General features: G+C 34.8%; 1 protein-coding gene across 5 annotated transcripts; it reads right to left on the bottom strand.

The window, feature by feature from the left end:
* Nucleotides 1-11,722: 11,722 nt before the first annotated feature.
* LOC145101340 (disease resistance protein RUN1-like) lies at nucleotides 11,723-18,251 on the bottom strand. 5 transcript variants are annotated; one of them, XR_013705620.1, is made up of 8 exons: nucleotides 18,066-18,251; nucleotides 17,035-17,677; nucleotides 15,113-16,256; nucleotides 14,667-14,990; nucleotides 13,700-14,590; nucleotides 13,003-13,603; nucleotides 12,746-12,869; nucleotides 11,723-12,218 (listed from the first exon to the last, which is right to left on the bottom strand). XR_013705620.1 is itself a non-coding variant. In XM_079038539.1 (7 exons), exons 2-7 carry the CDS (start codon nucleotides 17,565-17,567, stop codon nucleotides 12,802-12,804), a joined length of 3,561 nt encoding a protein of 1,186 aa, XP_078894665.1. In that variant the 5' UTR covers nucleotides 17,568-17,935; nucleotides 18,066-18,251; the 3' UTR covers nucleotides 12,623-12,801. The 5 variants fall into 5 exon arrangements, 4 of the variants coding, with proteins under 4 accessions (XP_078894665.1, XP_078894656.1, XP_078894675.1 ...); XM_079038539.1 differs by lacking the exon at nucleotides 11,723-12,218 and having other exon boundaries at nucleotides 12,623-12,869; nucleotides 17,035-17,935; XM_079038530.1 differs by lacking the exon at nucleotides 11,723-12,218 and having other exon boundaries at nucleotides 12,623-12,869.
* Nucleotides 18,252-25,968: the final 7,717 nt, after the last annotated feature.

The following is a 25,968-nucleotide window of genomic DNA, read 5'->3' as shown; positions in this document are numbered from 1 at the left end:
GACTTTTTGGGTTGAGTACAGTTGTATTTATGAGTGTATTACTTTGTGTGATTAGGCGGAGGCTAGATCACAATTATTCCGAGTCAGACATTTACCGAGACATCGAGGTGAGTCTTCTCACTATACATTACCTAGAGTGGTATATTGTGTAGACCAGAGGGTTTATGTGTTATGTATGAGATTATGTGCTTTGTGTTATGTGTATGTTGTATGTTGTTATGGACCGGACCGAAGGGTCCAACGATATAGACCGGGCCAGAGGGCCCAACGAGCTATGACCGGACCAGAGGGTCCAACGAGCTACGGGACTGGAGGGTCCCGCTGAGACACATCGACCGGAGGGTCGTATTATAGCCTTGAGTGGCTTATGTGGTGTATGTGGTATATTTGGGGAACTTACTAAGCATTTATGCTTATAGTTGTTGTGTGTTGTGTTTTAGGTACCAGTGATGAGCGCGGGAACGCGCCGGCATGATCCGTACACACTTGAGGAGTTTATGTATTTGGATTCTGGGAGATGTTTTTGTGAAAAATACATTTGATACATTATGTTTGATGTTATTTTGTGAGTAAATAAATATTTTGAAAATGAAAAATTGTTTTGAAAATCTACGTTGTTACAGCGCCAAATCTTGAGGGCGAACACCGTTGCCCCCAACTCCAAATCGTGGGTAGCATACCTCATCTCGTGAGGCTTCAACTGCCTCGATGCATATGCTATCACATGCCCCCTCTTCATCAACACCGCACCCATCCCTGATATGGATGCATCACCATAAACTACGAAGTCCTCCACTCCCTCGGTAAGGGCTAAAACTGGAGCTTCTCACAATCTCTGGTGAAGAGTCTCGAATGAAGCCTACTGCTCGGGCCTCCAGGAAAAAGTAACACCCTTCCTAATCAATATGGTAAGAGGAACAACAATCTTGGAGAAATCTCTGATAAATCTCCAATATTAGCCTGTCAGGCTAGGAAAACTCATGATCTCGGATGGGGACCTCAGCACCTCCCATCGCATAATTGTCTCAATATTGTCCGTGTCGACCAAAATCCCATTATGATTAACGAGGTGCCATAGGAACTGGACCTCTCGTAACCAGAAATCACACTTAGAGAATTTGGCGTAAAGCCTCTCCGTCCTCAATACTCCAAGAATATCCCGAAGATGTTCCTCGTGCTACTCTCTGGACCTCAAGTATACCAGAATATCGTCGATGAACACGATCACCGACTGATCCAACATGGGCCTGTACACCCGGTTCATGAGATCCATGGACGTTGTCGGTGCGTTGGTGAGTCCGAAAGGCATCACCACAAACTTGTAGTGCCCACAATGAGTCCTAAAGGTCGTCTTTTGGATATCTTCCTCGCAAACTCTCATCTGATGATACCCAGATCTCAAATCCATCTTGGAAACCAAGACGCCCCCTACAACTGATCGAATAAATCATCGATCCTCAATAGTGGATAATGGTTCTTAACCATTAGCTTGTTCAACTCCCGATAGTCAATACACATCTGGTGTGAACCATCCTTCTTCTTGACAAAAAAGATCGGCGTTCGCCACGGTGAGCTACTCGGTCTAATAAAACCCTTTCCCAGCAACTCCTAGAGCTGTGAGGATAACTCCTGCATCTCGAGTAGTGCAAGGCGATATGGTGCCTTGGCTATAGGCGCCGCACCCAGAACCAAATCGGTATAGAACTCCACCTGCCTCTTGGGAGGCACGCCCGTTAACTCCTCAAGGAAATATTTGGGAACTCACACACAACTGGAACATCGGAAATAGAACTCGGCCTCTCAGTGGCAACTCTCGTATTTGTCACGTATGCTAAATATCCCATACATCCCTGCTATAAACTCTGCCTCATCCTGGCGGCAGAGCAGAAAGCTGACCTAGATCTGGTCCCCTCGCCATATACGGTAATCACTCCCCCACTAGGGTCTCCTATAATCACCATCTGACGCTCACAGTCGATCAAAACTCCAAACCGGCTTAACCAGTCTATGCCCACTATGACACAAACGTCACCCATTGTTATCGGCACCAGATCTATCGGGAACTCAACACCGAAAATCTCCAATACACATCCCCGGAATACATCGGTGGAAAAAACTGCATGCTCGTCAGCTACAGCAACCCTCAGTGGCCGACTTAACACCTCGCGTCTGACACTAATGTGAAGACTAAAGGATAGAGACATAAAATATCGACTCGCACCCGAGTCGAATAACACCAAAGCAGGCACAAGACTCACAAGAAAGTACCTCTATACAGCACAATATAAGCATTTCAAATCTCAAAATAGTATAAATAAGGAGCTACATACCAGCAATGACATCAGGCGCAGTGCGGACCTCCTCCGCGGTCAGCTAAAATGCTTGCCCACGAGCCCTCAGAGGCTCGGCCTTCCTCGGTCGGCCATCAATAACACGTAAAGCAGCAGGAGCAGCAGCCTAGGCTGATCCCTAAGTGAGCTAGGGACACTCGGCCTTCCAATGTTCTGTCTAGTTGTAGTGAAAGGAAACAGAAAATCCCTTGGAGCAATCCCTCGCCATATGCCCATCATTACCATATTTGTAGCAAATCCCTGCTCGGCAAGACCCCTCGTGGCTCTTTCCGCACTTGCTACAAGTGTGGCCCTTCTGGCCTCCAGCTCTCGAATCAGCGGGCTTAGCTCACTTAGCCGCCGGCTGCGATTGTACCGGTCTCTTATATTTCCCCTACTGCTCTCCCTCCTCCCTGGTTTGAATCCCCAGCTTAGGGATGAGAATTTGGCCCAAGAACAGAACCGAACCGACCCGAATTAGATATGAATAAGCAATTCGATTCAGTTTTCGGGTATCTATATAAGGCTTATTTGGTTTTCGGGTTATTCGGTCCGGGTTACCCGAATAAGGGCTTATTCGGCCCAATGAACCGAACCAAATATGAAGAGTTGTTTTTTTCCCTTGCACAATTTACGTATTCGGTTCTGTGATCATCACAATCGATCCCAAAAAAAACCAAATCAAAGATCGTTACCCAATTAATACACTAAATCGAATATCCTATTACTCCAAATCAAGTCGACTACTTCCATATTGATGATTACGACAATTTTGTTTGATCGACAGTTGCTGATTGCGAATTGCTCCTTCCGACAATTTGTTTTGATCGACAATTGCTCCTTGCGACATTAGTCTTTGATCGACATTAGTTTTTGATCGACTTCCGTACTTCAAACTTCTGTGAATCATCTCCTCATCTTGTTTTCTAGTTTCTACTCCATTCAATTTATAGAAAATTGGGTTCCAAATCAAGAAACACAAGTAAGAATTTGTATCTTAATCTACTACTCAATCTTTCAATGTGTTATTATGTATGTTACTCATTGAAAATTGGATGTGTTAATCTACTACTCAATCTTTAAATGTGTTATTATGTATGTTATCAATTGAAATTTAAATGTGCTATGTTAACAATTAACTTATTTTTCTATAAGTCCAAGCAATGGGGACTTTGACCTTGAATAAGAGAATTTAATGAAAACAACCATATATGTTCTTTTAATTGTTTCATTCCATATTGATGAAGTTATTCGGGTTATATACTTATAGATAGATTTTTGGGTGTTTTGAATGTTTAATTTTTAGTGTTTAATTTGTTTCTTTAAAAGGTTTGTTATGAAATCATAAGCTACAAAAGTAATACAGAATATTCGGGTTACTCGGGTTATTCGGGTTATTCGACTCCTTAATCATCTTGTACATGTTACTTGGATTATTCGGGTTGGAACTGAACCGAACCGAATAATACCTGAACCGAACCGAACCCGTATTGCTTATTTGGTTCAGTTTTTGGTTCATACAATTACCCTTATTCGGTTTTCGGTTTATTGGAGTCCAGCTTAATCTCACTCTTCTTGGAATTGGTCTGCAACTCGGCCAATATCCGATAAGACTAGTTCGCCATGAACTATCGAATGTCTCTCCTCAAGATGCTCAGATACACCGACTCACACGTGCCTGCTCTGTGGATACGTGCTTAGGGCAGAACAACGCCCTCTCATGGAACATCCTCGTAATCTCAGTCACTAACTTTATCTTCTGCTTGAGTGACAGAAACTTATGTGCCAAACATTCACTCTCTACCTGGGGAACATACTCATCTCGAAACAACTTTGTGAACCTCTCCCAAGTCACTGCAGCATGATCTTCAGGGGTTAAATCAGTCATCACAAACTTCCACCAGTCCTTCGCTCCCAAGCGAAACTGGTTCAGCACGAACCGGACTCTCAGATGCTGTGGACATGAACACATATAAAAACATCCCTCAATGCCGGAGATCCATCTCATGGTAGCGATCGGATCCTGCGTCCCGTCAAACTCTGGTGGCTTCATGTTGATAAACTCACGAAACAACAACGAGTCACCTCTCTATGGCCTAGGTGCAGCTATGGCGCGGTGGCTGCAGCAGCAGCAGCCTCTGTACCAGCAGCGTATCACTCGTCGAATGTCTCAATCAACTTGGTCTTAATAGACCCAAACATCTCTGGTATGGCCTCTCGAATAGCTGCGACCACCTCCTCATGAATGATCACGCGGATCTCCTCGTCACTAGCACCACTACCCCTAGGGTTGTTGCGGGTAATCACCATAGTGTCTCTGAAACACATAACACAAAATCATCAGACACTATCTCAATACACAACACACTCGATTACCCACCCCTATATGCTTCTTAGCATCCTAAGATTCTTACCTGGGTCGCATATAGATCCGGTGTTTTAAGTAATATGGGCCCAATACTACCTTCCACACCAACCTGTAGTCGTCTCAAGTCCTCCTCCTAGGATCCTAATTCACAGTACTCTATCACTCACGGATCTCAACTACTCTCTCAGTAGATTCCTCAATGCTCATCTAGGTATCTCTCCTAAGTTACTCAAACTCTCTCTAAAGATTCTTGTTATGTTTCTCCCTACTCAGTACACATACAAAGAAAATAGCAGATAAAATTAATCAATAGCATACCCTAGGCTAAGACATCATGAATCAGGCAACTCTAGCCCTAATTTCTGAAGTACCTAGCCTATTCTCTAGCATGCAGCTCTAATATCTCACAAATATCTCATAATATAAACAAATAATGGTATTTTGGGAAATAACCGTTCGGGCTCTGGTTGATTGTACACACTGCTCTATCTTGTTTTCTCTTTAAAACTCTTACTCATTTTAGAAAATCATTTGCATTTATAAAAATTTTCTCAATTCCTCAGTTTGAGTCCACACATACCCGAGGGTATATCCGAATCCCTCAAACCAAGGCTCTGATATCAACTTGTAACACTCTAAAATTTCAACCAAAATTTTCATTTTTAAATCACATAAAAATCAGTATCACATTTTCTCAAAAACCACAATGTATCAAATGCCAAAACACAATTCAACAAAACAGCTGATAAAATCTCAGAATCCTCGATATAGTCTCAAACATGTGTGTACAATCAAGTCGGCGCCTTCCTACGATCCTGAGAAATACTTGAAACACATAGCACACAACACGGTAATCACGAAGCTTAATAAGTTCCCCAAAATACCACATACATGAATAATAAGCCTCTCATGGCTATAACTTGGCATGGACCCTCCAGTCTCATACGTCTCGGTGAAGACCCTCCAGTCTCACGGCTCGGTGTGGACCCTCCGGTCATGTGTCTCAGTGAGGACCATCTAGTCTCACAGCTCGAGTTAGACCCTCCAGTCCTATATCTCTGTGAAGACCCTCTGGGCTCACAACTCGGTTTGAACCCTTCGGTCCCGACTCGGTAAAGCACAGAATAATATAGCATATATCACAAAGACAAAATGCATAATATCACATAACTTAGTATAAGCACATAAGACCTTCTGGTCGATAACTCAATAAGACCCTCTGGTCACACAGTACTATCGCTTAGGTAAGTATAGTACTATCGCTCAGGTAAGTATACTGAGAAGACTCACCTCGGAAGTAAGCAAGTAGATCTAGCACCCCACGAACAGTCTAGACTCCACCTACATAATATAATTATATCTAATAAGCAAATTGTAATAACCACTTGATATGCTAAGCTAATTCCTCCACTAACTCTCAAAAAGGATGAAAATATCAATTTACCCGTCCATGGTCTCTAAGGTCCACAGTTGACCAGGCCCTAAAAGTCAACGAAAGTCAACGCTTCAGTCAACAGTCTATGTTGACTAAACTCGTCAAGTACACCCATACAACTCGTCGAGTTCCTTCGTTTTCTCTGGAATATCGGGAAAATCCAACTCAACTCGTCCAGTTATCTCATCAACTTGCCGAGTTGTAGCACGTACAGTCCATCAGGGAAAACCCTAGCTGACTCGTCGAGTTGGCTCATGCGGCCATCAACTCCTCTACTCGGCGAGTTGGGACATCCAACTCGTCGAGTTGCCCTGACATTAAGAATGTAAATTAATTAAATATTATACTTGGGAGTCGGGATGTAACAGTTTTATGCATGTTTAAAAGAAGTTTACAATTTAACATAGAGTCAATATATAAGATTATACAAGCTCAATTAAATGATGAAAAAATCACAACTATTTCCATATTGTATATAGCCGAAGCCACCTTATGGAAATTACTTTATAATCTTTGTCTACATGTTTTGTATAATTAAACCTAATACTAATATTATAATTGCACCCAACGAGGTTATACATTCTAGTAAGATATACAATTATCAAGGTTGATGAGACAAAATGAGTAACAAACTTTTTGAAAGTGTTCACATATGACTTATCAAGGTAATTAACTTTTCGGTATGTTCACATCTGGGTAACTATCTTTTTTTTTGTACATATGTAGGTAACAAACTTTTTGAAAGTGTTCACATATGACCATTATGACTTGCTATAGCAGGTTAAATCCTAGATGTGAACGCTTTCAATAAGTTTGTTACCTAGATGTGTACAAAAAAAATAGTTACCCAAATATGAACAAAACGAAAATTAAAAATTAAATTACATGAATGGTCCCTGTGGTTTGGGGGAATTTGTGGTTTTGGTCGCTAACCTATTTTTTTTAACTTAAATGGTCCCTACTATTTATTTTTGTTGCGTGTTTGGTCCCCGTCTTACCTAAAAATACTATTGTGCCCTTATTAATTTATTTATTTTTAATTAATTTTCTTATCTATGTATTTATTTTTACATATTTAAAAAAATTAATAGACCGCACATATTTGTATCTCCTCAGATGATCCCTACTGTTTATTTTTAATTAATTTATTTTTTATAACTCGGATGATGCCTACTATTTATTTTTGTTACGCGTTTGGTCTCTGTCTTATCTAAAAATATTATTTTTCCCTTATTAATTTTTTTAATTAATTTTCTTGTTAATGTACTTATGCTTTATATGTTTAAGAAAAATTAGTAGACCCCATATATTTGTATCTCCTCACCATCCCATCTTTCATCCTTCTCAACTTCTATTTATTTTTTTATCTTTAGTGATATCGACGTCTTCATCATCACTTCTTTTTTCGGTTCTTCAACTCCGTCGAATCAACACCACAACCCACTAAAGATGAAGAGGCAGTAGGTTATGGTGTTGGTTCGCCAGAGTTGAAGTACCAAAAAAAGAAGGACGGTGAAGACGTCGATGTTACTAAAGATGGAAAAGAAATAGAAGATGGGGAGGATCAGAGATGAGATGGTGAATGGTAAGACTCAAATTAAATTTCTCAAATGTGGTTTCAGGTTTACGGTGATGAGATACATATATGTGGGGTATATTAATTTTTTTTATAAAAAATAAATACATAAATAAGAAAATTAATTAAAAAAATTAATAAGGGAAAAATAGTATTTTTAGATAAGACAAAGACCAAACGCATAACAAAAATAAACAGTAGGGATCATCCGAGTTAAAAAAAATAAATTAATTAAAAATAAACAATAGGGATCATCCGAGGAAATACAAATATGTGTGGTTTATTAATATTTTTAAATATGTAAAAAATAAATACATAGATAAGAAAATTAATTAAAAAAAATAAATTAATAAGGGCACAATAGTATTTTTAGGTAAGACGGGGACCAAACGCGCAACAAAAATAAACAATAAGGACCATTTAAGTTAAAAAAAAATAAGTTAGCGACCAAAACCACAAATTCCCCTAAACCACAGGGACCATTCATGTAATTTAATTTTTTATTTTCGTCTTGTTCATATTTAGGTAACTATTTTTTGTACACATATAGGTAACAAACTTGTTGAAAGCGTTCACATCTAGGATTTAACCAGCTATAGCAGGTCATAATGGTCATATGTGAACACTTACAAAAAGTTTGTTACCTAGATATGTACAAAAAAAAAAATAGTTACCCAGATATGAATATACCGAAAAGTTAATTACCTTGATAAGTCATATTCTCTTTTATTAATTACGATGTTGTTTATATTTATTGTTTGGCGGAAGATAAATTAAATTATTAAATGAATACTTTGCAAGTGGTATATATGTTTTATCATAAAAGTGACAACACGAGATTGAATCCAACCTGCTTCATCTTTTGCCTCACCCAACTTCTAAATTTTGCATATTTCATCCCGTGTCTATATTTTGTTTCATATTTGGTGTCATTCAACTTTTTTTTAATTATAATTATGACCCAATTTGTAGTTTCTATTTCAAATTTGATCCGAATATTGTTTTTTTCTTTTAATTTAGACAAAAGAATATTACTATATATTTTGTTAACATCTTTTTTTACGTTTTTTTTTTCCAAAAATTTGGTTTACAAATGATTTTATATTTTGCAACTTTATTTTTTATGAAATCCTTTTCACAAAATTATTGTTTTATGAGATCAAATTCTTATATTTTTTTTGCATTTTCGTTTTTATCATTATTTTCCTATTTTTTACATCTTTGTTTAATGTGTCATTTTTAATGATTTTGCCATTGTTAGTAAATAGTTTTCGTGTTGTTGGTTCATGAAGTTACACTTTCTTAATTCATGAAATTCCTCTAAAGGATCAAATTGCCCTTTTAGTCAAAATCTCTTTCAAAGTCAAACATTTCTAAATTATGGATTCTTACGTTAGGGTTTCTGAGAAATTTACACGGTGCGTGAATTATGGTGTTTAGGCACTACAAGAAAAAAGATGTTTTTGTGACTAAAATATCAGAAACTGATTAATTAGTCTTGGATACCATGCATGCATATGAGACTGATGAATTAGTCTCGGATACTATCTAGGACTGAGTTGAATGTGTGAAACATTAGAGACTAACCAAACTTATTTGAGTGTAAAATTTAGTCCCTTATTTGTTTACACTAGTTTGGGCTTGGTGTGAAACACGTTAGGGATTGAATTTTATTCTTGAATAGAGTAACACATTAGGGACTAAGTTCGGTCGCTAATAGACTTGTGCTAGTTTTGATTATTTATAAAAAAAATTTAGCAACTGAATTTCAGTCATTGATACAACTACACAAATTTATCCTCTGGATCAGAAACTTTTTAAATACTGAATTTTAGTCTTAAATAGAAATGCACTTTTTGACATTCGAATGAACACCTAACTGAATTTTAGTATCTAAAAGTAATTATTTAGTTATGGATGCCATATAAATCATAAACTAATGAATCAATCACAAATAACTTAAAAAAATATAAAAATATAAAATATAAAATAAAATAACTTATTAGGGTCTGAACTTCAGTCTTGAATAGACTAACTATTTTAGCCATATCCCTACACACAAATGACATTTATTGACATATGTTTTTGTGTCGCTGTAGAATATTTTTAGTGATACTTTTTTCGTGTCACTATAAAAATTATTAGATACAAGTTTTCATAGCTATTAAACTGCACATTATGGATTGTGAAATGACATCGACCTTTCTAGTCGGGCATCATTAACGATGAAAAACACCACCATGTGACCGTATTTGTTATCGACGGCAATATGTTGAAGGCATGTTTTTACCGTTGCTTTTGTTGTTGAATTAGAAGACAGAGAATTGTATGTTATGTTTTTTCATTGTTATATGTTTGTTGCTTTTTTATTAAAACAAATTTTATTTTCTTTCATTTTTTTCTCAACTTGTAATAAGAAAATTAAATGATTTATATTCTTATTTCAATAGCCTTATTTAATAATCAAAATAACCAAAATAAATGTAACTTATCAGGGAAATAATAACCATGAGACAAATTTATGTATTTTTAAAGTTTTGATTTTTTCTTCGAAAAATAGTGTTTTTTTATGAAGGTTGTTAATTGGGCTAACATAGCATATCACAACTTCTGCCACGTCATAATTCATACCACATCAAAATCACTTCCAGCTTGACATGCCACATGTGCATATGAGTCGTTGAACATGGGTTTTTTATTAAAAAAAATAATCTATGACTAACACATAACTTTACTCAAATTATTGGGATTTTTCTAAAAATTTCCCTAAAAAATATAATTAGTTGTTATTTTTCTCAAATATGTGTAATTAAATACATGGGTTTTTGTGTTAAAAAAATCTAGTCTTACCTAATAATGATAAAAGGGGATACTTTCTACAACTCAACAAAAGTTCCTTATTTTTCTTATACATTTTTTTCCTATTTTCCGATACAAATTAAACAAAACACTATACTAAAAAAAATTACAAAAATACACCAAAGAAAGAGCTAAGTTTCTATGACGTATCATTCCATCCCAAACAAGAGGGCCTTCAAAGTTTCCTATGATCTGGACAATCAGTAGATCACTCGACGGCTTGCATCCTGATCATTTTCATACTATAAAAGAACTACCCAAAAGTCATAAATCATAAGAATGAACTTTAAAAGAAATTAAGTTGATAAAATAGAAGGAAAAAAACTCACCATTGGCTTGTAAATATCGTTACCCTTCTTTGGGAGAGATTTGATATCTCCTGAATTATTGACGAAAGATATGAGGCTATACAACTTCCTTTTATCATCATATTCACTATTTTCACAACTTTCTTGCTTTCCAGTCAATCTCTCAAACATGAGAAGCTGTTGTTTTAGCAATATCTTTTTTCCTTGAACATTCTTCTCCAACAGAAATTATATCCATGGATGCATCTTTCTTATCTTTAAATTCCTTATCTGAGATTGAAACTTATTCTTAGGCATTACATCAAACACATTGAAGGCATCTTTAAATGACCCTTAGTATTTACCAATTTTTAGCAATAAGACCAAATACTCGGATGAATTAAACCAATTAAGAATTAAGAATCAAGGATGACATCGATTATGAAAAATCGAACAACATTTAAGGAAATCCATTTGGGATCCAAAACAAAATTGAACCATAAAAATTCAAAACTTACAAAATCAGAACTTTGATGTAAAGTGGGTCGAGACACAAACCGGTTATCAACATTACTCATTGATAATGCTCTACTGAACCAATAAAGGGGTACAAAACCATCAATTTCTCTCGGAGGCCTCGTCGATAGTGGAAATCATTCTCGATTCTGCTAAAATTGATTGATAATGATGGTTTGGCAATGAACAAGTACATAAAACATCAAGAAAAGGTAAGCTAGGGTTTTAATCAAATTTTCTCAGAGGCTCCGTCGATGATGAGAGTCGTTCTCCGTTCTCAATTCTCCGCCGAGGATGTGAGTTGTGAGAAAGAAAGGACTCGGAGGCGTGCATTAAAAAAGGGAGTTGAGGTTCTAATTTTTACATTCCATAAAATAGAAAGAAAACGCTTTAAATTTTCTTCCGAACTGACGTAGTTCATTACTTGGGTATATAAACTTATACAGCGTTGTCATGTATATTCATTTTTTCATATACAGTGTATATGCATATAGTAAAGGCATCCAAATTACAAAGCAACTTTCATTTCTTCCTATTAAAACATTTTACAGTTTTCATTGCTATACTTTGAAAAATCTACCCAATTAAGATCCAACAAAACTACAAGCTATACTTGTGTAGATTTTTCTAAGTACAATGCCATTATAAGATTAGAATTGAAAATACAATGATGTGATAGAAAAAAATAAAAGTAGGATGCAATAATACACAAATAAATGAAAGTATGTTGCTATTTCTTGCATTTAGCCTTAACTTTATTGTTAGCTTAATTAATTTACATACCAGCAAGTGAATTGCCCCGCATGCAACCTCTTCTTTTGTTGTTCTTTTTTGTTATGTTTCCCACCTTTTTGCAATACAAGTGGATGTTAAGTTTTTATATATGGTAGAATTTCAAAAGAATTATACAAAACATGCACCTTTTTCCCCATCTTATCTGGTACTTTCAGGAAAAAATAGTGTTAAATGGAAGAGAAAGAGACATACTTTCATCAATTTGTTTATCACAAAATCCTACTCTCATTTCTTCCTATTACACCAATGTTATCAAATACAAAGCAATTCTCAGTGCCATAATAGGGTAGAATCTTCAAAGTATGATGTTGTATGAGAGAGATAAAAATACAATGATAAAAATTGGTATATTTTCAAAGTATAATGTCTTAATAAAAAACATGGCTTTGTAATTGGAAGAAATGAGATCAGAAAATGAGAAACTATAACAAGATAAAGCATAAAATGCCTATTAAATTTGAGCATACAGAGATGTATTGGATTACTTTTGATCATGAATTTTTGAAGATCCAACTCTTTGGGACAATGAAACAAAAAGTACCCCAACTGTCATTAAAAATATATAAAAACAAAACTCACAGGATACATATTGGAAATGAGCTTGTAAGAGTTAGTTTTCTGGATATAAAAGTAGCTTAGGGGCCATCCTCCGGTATGCCAGACTTTCTTTGAGAGAGAGCTCTGAACTGCACTCGCTCATCTACTGTAAAGAAATAGATAAAAGATTTCAGAACGATTGCATAAAATCAAAACTTGAAATATGTATCACTAAAAACACTACCATATACTTATTATCAGCTTTAAGTAAAAAGCAATACATAAGAATGACAATTTACCTTTAAAGTGGGCGTCTTTTCTATGCAAATAATCATATTTGACAAAGTAAGGCAACATAATTAGATTGTTGTTTAGGATGTATTCTCCGGTTGTTAATTGAAATGCAGTGAGATCTCCACCAATGATGTGATTCCATGACTTGTAATAACCCAACACATCTTCTTCTTCTTCTTTTTCTCCATCATCATACACAAAACTCACCCCACACTCCTTTGTATAAGCAAAACCATCTGGTCTCTCCCTCAAGATAATAATAGTAACATGATCACCACATTCCATCTCATTCATCCCAAACATCCAATGGCTTAAAAATGTCAAGCACTTTCCACCGACATCAAGTACACTGTCAATGTAATGGTGGTATATCCAAGTGAGGTTCTTTGTCATATTACTAATTGTGATCAATGGCGAAAAAACGAATGCATTCTCTACACCCAGAGATGGATATGTTAACACATAGCAGAAATTCAATCCTGTGAGGTTGTTAGGAGATGACGGAATGGTAAATGATATTGATGACCCCATGTTTCTATCTGTAATCCAATTCGGCATCTCTTGGCCTCCATAAATTGTGCTGAATATTCCAAATTCATAATACATCTGCCAAAATAAAACCACATTCACTAATTGATACATTAATAATATATATATATATATATATATATATATATATATAGATAATTATCTAAAAAAAACCTGGATTTCAGTTTTTTCCACTTTTCGCAAGAGTGTCCCAGTTAACACACGCCTTTCATTAAGGAAGTCTGGCTTGGTCCAGCCCAAACTATGTAATACCTTTTCCTCAACACCTGCCATTGGTTTGATTTTCACAATGCCTTGAAGCTCAAACGGTGAAGGTGCTAGCATATCCCAGTCTATTGAGAGCAGCTGAAGTGGGGACATTTCAGGATCAAATACAACTTTTTGCAGCATAGGCTTACTAGAATAGAGGCTCAAATGTGTGAGTGTATGTGGAGGATGCTCGACTGACGTCAGCATATTACAGTTATGCATTGTAAGTATTTGAAGCCTAGGAAGGTTTCTCACACAATTGGGAAGGGAAACTATAGGATTCTCATCCAAACATAATAACTTTAACAGTGACATGCAACTAAAGTCCATGGGAAAGGATTCGGTGGACAAATTGTTATTTTGAAGTGACAAGCATCCTAAAGATGTTGGTAAATAGATTGTAAAGAACTTTGAATAACTTGGTATAGCCTCTGGCACGGTTGATGGAACGGAAGATGAACACGTTATTGTGTCTATATCTCTAATCCCTATTTGAGATTCACCAAGATTACAACCTTCTAGCAAAAGTGTTTTAACCTTCTTTAACATGTCTATGATTCTTGGAAGTTTTTGAAGCTTGCTGCAGCAACTCAGATCAACAAAAACAAGTTCCAGACATTGCTCAATTGATTCACAAACATCAAGCAAACCAATACAACCTCTAAGTATTAACTTCCCAAGTATAGGGAGATGGTCAAAGCCACCAAGACTATGAAGTTGTTCACAGAAACTTAAATTAAGAATCTTCAACGATCCAAGCAACCTTTTGTCTTTTAAGCACGATCCAATCCATTGCTGAAATTGAGAAAAGTTAGAATAGTAGTGAATTTATCAACTTGATATAGAAGAATAATAAATGCGGATAAGTCACCTTTATTCTCTTAGGAAGTCGTTGTGGATAGATATAACAAATGCCAAATGATTCAATATTGCTATACGACAGGTCAAGAGCAACTAGATTCTCCGTTTGTAAGTATGAAGGTATAGACTTCAAAGGGAACCCATGCATACACAACCATCTTAATTCTTCTGGAAAATTCTTGTAAGAGCCGGTAATTTGCACAAAACTGAGTTGTAGCATCATTAATCTGTCCATCTTAGTCAATGCATCTGTTTTCAACTCAAGTGATCCATGTAACTTTTCTTTCTCAAGCATTCTCATGTCAAGGGTGAGGCCTAGAACATTTTTTGTACCCTAAAAAGAAAGGGAATGCAAAAATATTTTAGAATGATATATATATATATATATATATATATATATATATATATATATATATATATATAAAATGACTGGAACAAGTATACATGACCTATTACCTTTTTTTGTTTCAACACTTTGAATGTTTCCTCATGACACCATAATCTACTTCGTTCCCCAGGCTCGTCGGGTGATTCTTCACGTATTAAGAATCTTCCCATCTCTTGAACCAACCGATGCATTGTCAATTCGATGATTTTAAATTCATTATTCCATCTATAACCAAGAAGACATCTGTCAATAAGATTCGTGATCCCGGATCTTGTCTCTATGTCACATGCCTTTAATATTGTTTCGGTAACATCTCTATCCATCCCAACAAAGAAACAAGCAATATGCTTAAACAACTCTTTATCATTTTTGAATGGCAAAGAGTCAAAGCTCATTCTCAATACATTAACTACAGGGTGACCATTTTCTTTCTTTAGCATTTCTATGTACCCCTCCCAATATGTTACATCGCGATTATGCAGAGACCTACCCAAAACTTTAAGGGCCATTGGATGTCCGTCATAGTACTTAACGAGATTTTTTGAAACCTCTTCATAACCTGCCTTTGGATCGTTGCACATAAATGCATGAAAACACAAAAGTTTTTGTGAATCGATCTCAGATAAGCCTATAAGCTTGTACCGAGCATGTTTGGGTTTAACATTCTTTTTGAATATAGCACAACTCTCTGTGAAGTATGAGTTTTTCGTTGTTATTATGATTTTCGTTCCTGGATGAAAACCTTTGCTTCCAAGTAATGCATCTAATTGGTCAAGACTACCAATATCATCTAGAACTAGAAACACTTTTTTAAGAGCAACTGCATTTTCTATCATTGAGGTGTATGTAGAAACATCATGAACTTGAACTGAACTTCGTTTTAAAATGTCATCATACAATTGTTTTTGTACATCAAGCATTCCATTAGATTTTTCATCACATCTCCCAGTGATATTTTCAATGAAACTGCTTGTATTAAATTCATGAAAATATAACGCATAGACATATTTGGCTAAAGATGTCTTCCCAATCCCTCCCATACCCAAAATAGTGAGTATATCTGTTGTATGTGATGATGCATCTTTCAACCATGAAGTGACGAATTTAATGGAATCGTCCATCCCAATAACTTGTGGTAATGGAAATCTTGAAGGTATTTGTAATTTACGGAAGATGCCGTTTACAATTTCATCAATAAGCTCCACCTCTAGCCTGGAATTTGATTTTAGTAAGAACTAAAAGACATAATCCAAAAAAGTAACATAATGCCATATTGGAGATTTAGTTTTTTTATTTATCCAAATCAAAATCATAGCATATTAAGCTATTCTTTTGTTAAGTTTTTAACATTATCATATTTGCACTTCTAACCATATAAGCCTATAATGTGCAAGGTCATAATTATCATCTAAATAAGACCATAGCCACCAATGTAATACAAGATTTCATTAATGGGCTGCCAAAATTTCACTGTGTTTTTACAAAATCACCTAACTTAAATATTGATGTAGTATTGCACGAATCATAACAAAATGTCGGTCAATAGTAATAACTTAACCTTTATTACTTACAAGAAAACTTATTTATCATAATACATATGATATGATTTGAAGATAAAATGATATAAAAATAGTAAATAAAAAATACAAGCATTCAAAATTTGGTTTATCAATTAAAAGCATATAAAAATCATTAAAATGGATTATCTAAATGAAATAAAATAATAAATGCATAGAAAATGTGTTAAAATTAGCAGAATGGATACCCTAACTATATGAATTAATTTACAAAAATCACATAACTGCAAAAATTAGATTCAACTTCAAAAATTTCTAAATGATTTATCCAAATTTAAAATACATAAAAAAAATGTCTATTTGAAGATTGTGAAGAAAGGTATTGATATGCATGAGGAAAAGATGCTATCGAATTTCATGCACTAATTTATCAATATAAAAGGAGTAAGGAAATATGGGTTAGAAAGTGTTACCTTCCATTTGCATCCTTCCCTTTTAAATCAGCAACTTCTATAAGTGCCTTATTCCATCGGTCAATCTTTTGAGCCCATTGACATTTTTTATTTTCATCTCTCTCTGCCTCCATCTTTTGTCTGTACTTATCCATTGCATCTCCAAAGCTACTTTCTTCTTTCCTGACATCGGTGGGCTCCACATGATAAAAGATTGGTACAACAATATGGTTGCATGTCTTACGTTGGTCAAGGATCAACACCAGTTCATCAAGACACCATGTGGAAGCAGCATAGTTCCTAGACAACACTATAACAGATGCCCTAGATGATTTAATTGCACTCCCCAATTCGGGTTTCAGATCCTCCCCTGTTTCAATCTCTTCATCATCCAAGAAGGTAGTGATGTTGGCATGCATAAGGGCATTATAAAGGTGATTAGTGAAACTATTACGAGTATCAACACCTCTAAAACTTAAAAATATGTCATATCTATGACCATGGGTTGATGAAGAAGATGAAGCTCCTTCTGAAATTTCATGGAGAACAACCATTATGGGTTATGGGTTGAGGACCCTTCACCCTTCCCAATAAGATCTGAAGCTTTTTTTACCCGACACTTTCCTCACTTCTGCCTCAACCTTAGGATCCCATACATACTGCCCTGGAACAACAATTTAAGTTAACCAAACCCCTGTTCATCTAGACTGAGTTTTCCTAGATGTTAAATTTACAAAGAAATTCCTTAACAATTTTATAGCTAATAAAGGAAGCATTACTTAATGATTTCGGATCTAGCCTCTGTCCTAGCACAATCCTAATTATGATCATAGGATATAACATCGAAAAGAGCAATATTACAATCATTGTGTTGTCAGTTGGAAGATATATAGGAATTACGGAAGTAAGTTTTGAAGTCTGCCTGAAATAATCGAAATTTCATTCCATAATTAATGTAAAAACAAATGATTATGATGTGATTTTTGATTAATAAGACATAAGTGTCTAACAACATGTGAAACTAACTTGAAAGAATGTTCATTAACAGTTACCTGCCTACAGCCTACAGCGCTACAGGGACACCTGAAGCAGCGAGAATAGCAGACAATTCAACAGCGACGCCATCGAGAAGGACTTCGAGTGAAAATCCAGAGCGAACAGCGCGAAGTTGGCTGGTATGCAGCGAGTCAACGAGGATGGAAGGCAGACAGCGAGGTGAGACAGGATTTTGGGTTTTTTTTCTTCACGATATTTCGTTTTCTAGTTTGATATTAAATATTCTAGAGTAAACTACACGATAGTCCTTGTTGTTGTTAAAATACTACCATTTTTGAGCCCACCCTCTCCCGCAGGTTTTTATGTGTTTTAAATAAGAATTGATTAAACAAGTGTAGCATATTACATATAAGACATAAAAATTATTAAAAAACTAAGTTCAAAAAACTTTTGATTAAATCTTGGAAGAAAACAATAAAAAAAAAGTAAAATTAGGTAAAAAAAAGATGAATATATGAAAAAAAACAAAGAAGAAAAACACATTTCTGTAAATTTGTATTCACTCTAAAACAAATTCAATATAATTGGATGATTTATGTAAAATTGTAAGGGTTATTTATGTAAGTTAAACTTAAAAAGCAATTGAAAGATGTGAAGGCGTAGGGGTGTGCAAAAAAACCACAAAACCGAAAAACTGAACCGATCCGGCTAATCTGAAACCGAAAAAACCAGAACCAAAATAAACCGAACCGAAAAAAAACCGAAACCGAAAAAACCGACTCTATATGGATCGGTTTCGGTTTGTATATTTCGATATCCGCGGATACCCGAACCGAACCGTTATATATATATATATATATATATATATATATATATATATATATATATATATATATATATATATATATATATATATATATATATAGGGTTAGGTTCATGTGAGACGGCCTAATTTTGTGAGACCGTGAGACGCATTTTTTTATTTTATTTATTTATTTTTTATTTTTTTTAGTTAATTCAAGTTCCGAAAATAATATTTAAAAAAAGAATTTTTTTGATTTTTCCATTTATTTTGCATTTTAAAATTATTTTTAGAATATGTACAGTGTAATATTCTATTTAGAATATTTCATGTATTTTTCAAATAAAATAGACATTTTTTTTATTTTTTTTTATATTTTTTTTAGTTAATTCAAGTTCCGAAAATAATATTTAAAAAAAGAATTTTTAGATTTTTTCTATTTATTTTGTATTTTAAAATTATTTTTTAGAATATGTCAGTGTAATATTCTATTTAGAATATTTCATGTATTTTTCAAAAAAAAAAAAAAACGGGATTTTTTTAATTTTTTAATTTATTTTTTTTAGTTAATTCAAGTTCCGAAAATAATATTTAAAAAAAGAATTTTTGGATTTTTCCATTTATTTTGTATTTTAAAATTATTTTTAGATTTGGTCTCACGGTCTCACAAAATTAGAATGGTCTCAAATAAACCTGAACCTCTATATATATATATATATATATATATATATATATATATATATATATATATATATATATATATATATATATAAAGAAGTAAATAGACGTAATAAAATAATAAACTGTATCATCTCAATTCTCATATGCCAGCTTTATTTATATGAATGGTATTTGTCTAGAACTCGAGAATATAATTTTTAACACCTTTATAAACTTTCTACCTATTGTTTTTTATTAAACTGTATCGGATGTCCCCGAAGGGACTCTTTTAAACTGTATGATATATGCTTTTTGTGTGTGTAAATTCTTATGGCTGAAATTGAGAAACTGTTTCTATATTCATCAAATAAATTGTTTTATTATGTGATTAGAAATATTATTAAAAGCAGAATAAATATTTTATATGTATATTACAACAGCATAAATTAAACATATAAAATATTGTTAACGAACATAACATGTACGTGATTTATTTTATAAAATGTTATCAACTTCGGTGATGACTTAATAGTTGTTTGTATTTTTAATTAATGGTTATGTTTTTTTTTTCTATTTAACGGGTACCCGTGAACTGAACCGTGGATACCCGCCTTCATACGGTTCGGTTCGGTTCGGTTTTTGTAAAATTCGGTTCGGTTTCGGTTAGTACATGTCAGATATCCGCCCCGTGGTCACGGTTCACAATTTTATTACTATCCGAACCGAACCGTCCCGTGAACACCCCTAGAAAGCGATCACACAAAACCCAGTTTAACAACTTGTACAATGTGCATCATAAGTTATACTATTAGCTACAGTGGTTTTACACAGAAAAAAAAAAGTTACATTTTGTATATATTTATAATATCGTTTTTGTCAAAAAAAAAAAAAATAATAATAATAATAATAATAATAATTTTTATCACAAGTTATCCATAAATTAATATGGGCATTCGTCAATATGAAATGACTAAAGTACTTTTGTTTTTTTATGCTAGACTCATGTCTTATAAGCCTAGATAAATAGAATTACAAGTAACGACAGCGGAAAGATCTATAGGGAATATTAATAATGTTTTAAAAACCGGTTTTTTAGTTGAACCGGTATGGTGACCGGTTTCCGGTTCAACCGGTTTAACTGGTTCGACCGCCGGATGAACTGATTTCTATATTTTTCATGTTTTTTTTTATTTTCCTACACATACATACATATAAAAATTATGAATTTAATGTTTACAAGTTCAAACATTAAAAATACATATAAAAATAAGTTGTAGATAAATCCAAATACATTAAAATAACACTTAACCATATGTTTTAGTGTTTTATATCAATCCATATAAGTCAAAAAGAAAATAAAGTATAATACTGAAACGAAATATAGTTTTTGATGAATACAAACATATCAAAAGAATCTATAACATTTATCATATGTTTTTATTTAGAGAAAACTAAATAGATTTGAAAAAAAATCACCAAAGTTTATAATGTAAATGTTTTTTTTCGTGTGTTTTTATTCGGTTTAACCAGTTTTTTTCTAAAAACCGGCCGGTTCAATCCGGTTCAGAAATCAATGTAAAACCGGTGGTAGTTGAACCGTTTCCTCTCCCGGTTCCCGGTTCGACCGGCCAGTTCAAACCGGTTTTTAAAACATTGATATTAACGAAGATATATGATAAAAAAGGTAGAGTATCTTTGATATAATTACATTGGGACATGTAGTGTATTATTGTTGAAAATATTATTTCTTCGTGAATTTTTTATACTTGGGATCGGGAAGATGTCACGGAATGGTTTGTGACGCCCGATATGTCAAGTAAATGTTAATTAGTTGAATCCATTCATATGGACTTTCGGACCCTAATACGATGGGCATACATATTGTACATCAGGCGACTCTATCACATGCATGAGGCGGGGTATTCTTCTGGTACGTTGGTTGTACCCATGCGTATGCAGGTCGTGCGTCAGTTAGTTTGCACCATATTTAAACATATTAAGTCCCCTAAGCCCTCACCTTATCAACATACATTGCCTCTATAACACCGGTTGTCATGTAGTTTCCTTTTCAGTCCTTTGTGTTTTAAAAAAGTTTCTGAAAAGGTGTAACAACTCGATATTTCAAGTCAAAGTCACGATCTAAAGTCAAGTATTGTAACCTATTTTTGAAATAATAAAAATAGCGTCAAAAATGAATGTTTAAAAATCTCAATTGGGATGCATAAAATGATAGATACCGTAGCAAGGTTTTCAAAAATATAAAGAACACTAAAATCCGAGTTATAACGAAGAAGTTATGACCAATCGAAGATCCGCGACAAAACTGGTAAAACACTGTTAAGTGTAAAAAGCAAAATTTTAATAAAATACTTTTAAGCCTTAGGTATCTAAATAAAAGTCGTAGAATACGTTAAACCGTAAACATACATAAAAAGATAGTCCAAATCTGACTTCGTATGAGGAAGTTATGATTTTTCTAAGTTTCGGAATAACAGTAGACAGCTAAAAACACAAAATAAAGATTGAGTAATTTTTAGCCGACGCAACCTAAATGAGAATCGAAAATCTCGACAATAGTAGTACAACGGTAAAAAGACAGACAAAAATGGATGTCGGATGAAGAAGTTATGAATTTTTAATAGACTTTTCCTGTCCTGGCCTTTTAAAAATATAACATTAAAAATAAAGTCAAAATTACCCAACGGAGTCTAAACAAAAGTTGTAGAGTATATTCTCATCTACGCATGGATATAAAGAACGTCAAAAACAGAGCTCGTATGCGAAAGTTACGGATTTTTAAAGATCTGGGCACACAAGGCTTATCCGAAGTGAATGCCCTGCGTTCGCAATGGAGGGCCTCGGATTGACCATGTCGCCCCTCTAGTCGCATAGCCAGTCATGTCCGAAGCTCGGTATCCGATGGAGCGTCACGCCTGACCGAACGAACTGCGTACGAAGGGAGCACCCTGCGCTCCGAAACACCCAACGTTCTTCGCAGGAACGCCCTGCATAAGAGGTTCAGTCCCAGCCCTAGATAAAGGATGCGAGGCTTTCGGGTTTAGATTGCAAATTCACAACCTCTCACCTATTTTTACATACTTTTAAGCTCTTCTAACTACCCCGACGCCCCGGTGACATATCCAAGCTCTAACGAAATCCCAAAGCCCCGAAACTCTCGAGAAGCTAACCTCTTTCCAGTCGAAGTGTTGTCCGAGTAAAGCCTCGTTTTTCATCAAATCATCACTCTTACCAAGTAATTTCATACCCCTATTTTACATATCTTTTCTACATTTTTAGGGGGGAATACAAGCAAACACATAGATAAATCATGTTAAAATATCTTATGATACCATCTTACCCTTTCGGAATAAAATATGTTTATATATATAAATATGCTTTATTTTTATGTGTGTATAAACATCGTAAAAAGGTTAACCTTCTCAGATATAACTTTATTTATTTCGACAATACGTAACCTCGTTGGGAATTTGTGAGCCATTCTTCTTCCTAGTACCTATCAAGGTATACAAGAAAGTCCTGTTTTATAACCAGAGTCTCCATCCGGAGAACGTGATAAGCGTGTATAGATCTATACGAGACTGATGATCCCGTACCCTGGTTGTTAGCTACAGCCCGACCGGTAGGTTATGGGTGACAAATTTCATAACATTTCGACGCCTGAAGAACGTCGCTACAGGCATACCCATCTTAGTACGATTATGAAAACTCACATGATAGACGACTTTTTACGGTATCATGTTTTACGTAAACAGTAATAATACAATTATTTTTACGTGAAAATACAAAACTTCAGATAGTTTTATTTACTAATAAAACTATATTTTATCAAATTAAGTATGACATATTTACTTACAATTTACGGTCTTGGAGCATTAAGACTACTTCTCAATTTTAGGAAAATATAGGATTTTTTGGGTTCAATACATCCATTTTATACAACAACAATTCATAACTCATTTTATAGAAAATATCGGATTTTCTGGGAACAAACGTGAACTTACGAATGACATGCATTTATTCAAATAACTACTTATGAACTCACCAACTTAATTGTTGACACTTGTTCTTTTCAAATAACTTGTATTCTCAGGGAATCGTTAAATCAAGTTATCAACCACTTTTGAAGATTAATGCTTAGGCGTTAATAAATTTTTTTGGATATCATAATGTAATTGACTTTTGAAACATGTAATACTTACAATCATGTAAACTTTTCAATTATGTATATGATGGTTCCGTGTACTTTCTTTACTATTCAATTGTTATGATACTGTACATGACGTCCTCCACCCCCGAATGTTTCTGTCGTTCAGGTTTGGGGGTGTGACAGATTGGTATCAGAGCATTGAGTATAGTGAACTAAGTATATCAAACCATTTTTGATATAAAACTATAAATACAACTGGGTAAAAACACTCTGATTAAGAGATATACTTTTTTGTGAAATATAATTTTTATAAAAGTATACATGCATACATCATATAACAGGAACAGTGTCGTAATGAAAACAATATATAAGTATTATAGATAAGCGGTGCACTACAAGTATGCCTTGGAATATGTAATCGGAACTTGGATAAATATAGCCTGATCAACTATATTTATCTGAGAGCCGACTAACATATGTCAGGGAATAGTTGCAATGGACAACAAGTCTAAAACTTACCAAACTTATAAACTTTAGAATCAAACATAAAATTTAAAATACTATAGGAGTAATTTATGATGCTATAAATACAATAGTTCAACTTCGATGTTTAAATTTTATATGCTTTAGATTATCATACAATTCCCACAATGGCCAGATTTCATTTACCAAGGGACCCTTACTTCCCGAACCAAGGAAATGGAGGACGGATAGAAGATGATCCGGAAGAGGATTCAGATGAAATTGTGGATGAGGAGGAGGAAGAAGAGGAACCGATGGAAGAAGAAGAAGATGAAGATTCAGAGGGTACCGACATAGAACCCGAAGTGTACAATCCCCCACCAGACATCCCACCTCCTGCAATCAGGAGAGGTTTTCAAGGACCGACGCTAGTTTGCGCTAATCCCATACATCAATGGAGTTGACAACAAGGCGTGCGCCCTCCATATGGGATGTGCCGATACTTTTACAATGTTAGTAACGGAAGTTCAGCCGATAGGGCTCTCCCTGTCATAGTTCATCGCATTGATCGCCAGACGGATCAGGCAAGGGTTTCGATAAACCGGATCCTGGAAGTCAATGCGATGACACAAATCAACATGGTAGACATTCTTTGCCTGGAGGAAGTTCATGATGAAACCCGAACCTACACCGAGGCACTACCAGGCCAAATGGATGCGGCCCTGACTGAAATAACAGAATTAAGGGAGAATCAAACTATCCTGGAAAGGCAATTAATGAGAACCAAACACTACGAAGCAGAGTCTAGTACTCAGCGCAGTACGCGTCGCAAGTAGTACTTACACTACTTCGAATTTTGTTATAGACTAGGACTTCGGCTAAATGCTTTACTTTCATTAACTTTTTGCACTGTAGACCTTTAGAAATGTCCAATTTTTCCAACATCATGATGTATCCAATATATATATATATATATATATATATATATATATATATATATATATATATATATATATAAGTATTTGCTTTGCATTATACTTCATTTCATATCACTCAAAATTCATAAGTTTATCTTTTATTATATAAACTATTATTATGAATCTAACACAAATCACTTTTTAAGTCGAATCTTAATACATGACGAACCCAAATTAGTTAACTTGTTAACGCTCGATTTTCAATCAAAAAGACTTATTGTCTTTCATTGTTAATTCTTTGGTAGAAAGATGCCTCCTCGTAGATCTGGTAGACGCATCAACAATGCAACACCGACACCACCGCCACCACCTTCACAATATGACCTCGTTATGGTACAAGCTGCTATAACTGCAGCAGTAGCAGCTGCTTTGACAAAGATAAACACTAATGGCGCTGGTGGAGCAGGAAGTAGTACTAACCACTTAAACCAAGGAACTGGTCATGGTCATTCCAAAGAATACATATACAAGGATTTTACAAATGCGAAACCAAAAACTTTAAACGGAATTGGAGGAGTCATTGCACTTATGCAGTGGTTCGAGAAGACCGAAATGGTCTTCGAAATCTGCGTATATCCGGAAGCAAGTAAAGTCAAATCCGCTGCTTGTACGTTCTTCGATCGAGCCCTCATTTGGTGGAAGGTCCATGTGAAAGCCTTATCTCTCCCAGTTGCCAATGCCATGAGCAGGGAGGATCTAAAAATCCTAATGTTGGACGAATATTGCCCAAGGGGTGAAATTCAGAAGTTAGAGCAAGAGTTGTGGAACCTGAAAATGACTGGATTTGATCTAGCCGCTTACACGGCCAGGTTCAGTGATCTAGCTGCTTTGTGCCCAGGGATGGTGAGTCCGGAACTGAAGAAGGTGGAGAGGTATATATGGGGATTGTC

This window comes from Lactuca serriola, chromosome 1 (assembly GCF_051521515.1).
Source record: "Lactuca serriola cultivar US96UC23 chromosome 1, Lser_US96UC23_V15, whole genome shotgun sequence".
NCBI lineage: Eukaryota > Viridiplantae > Streptophyta > Magnoliopsida > Asterales > Asteraceae > Lactuca > Lactuca serriola.
This window is presented reverse-complemented; position numbering and strand designations above follow the sequence as displayed.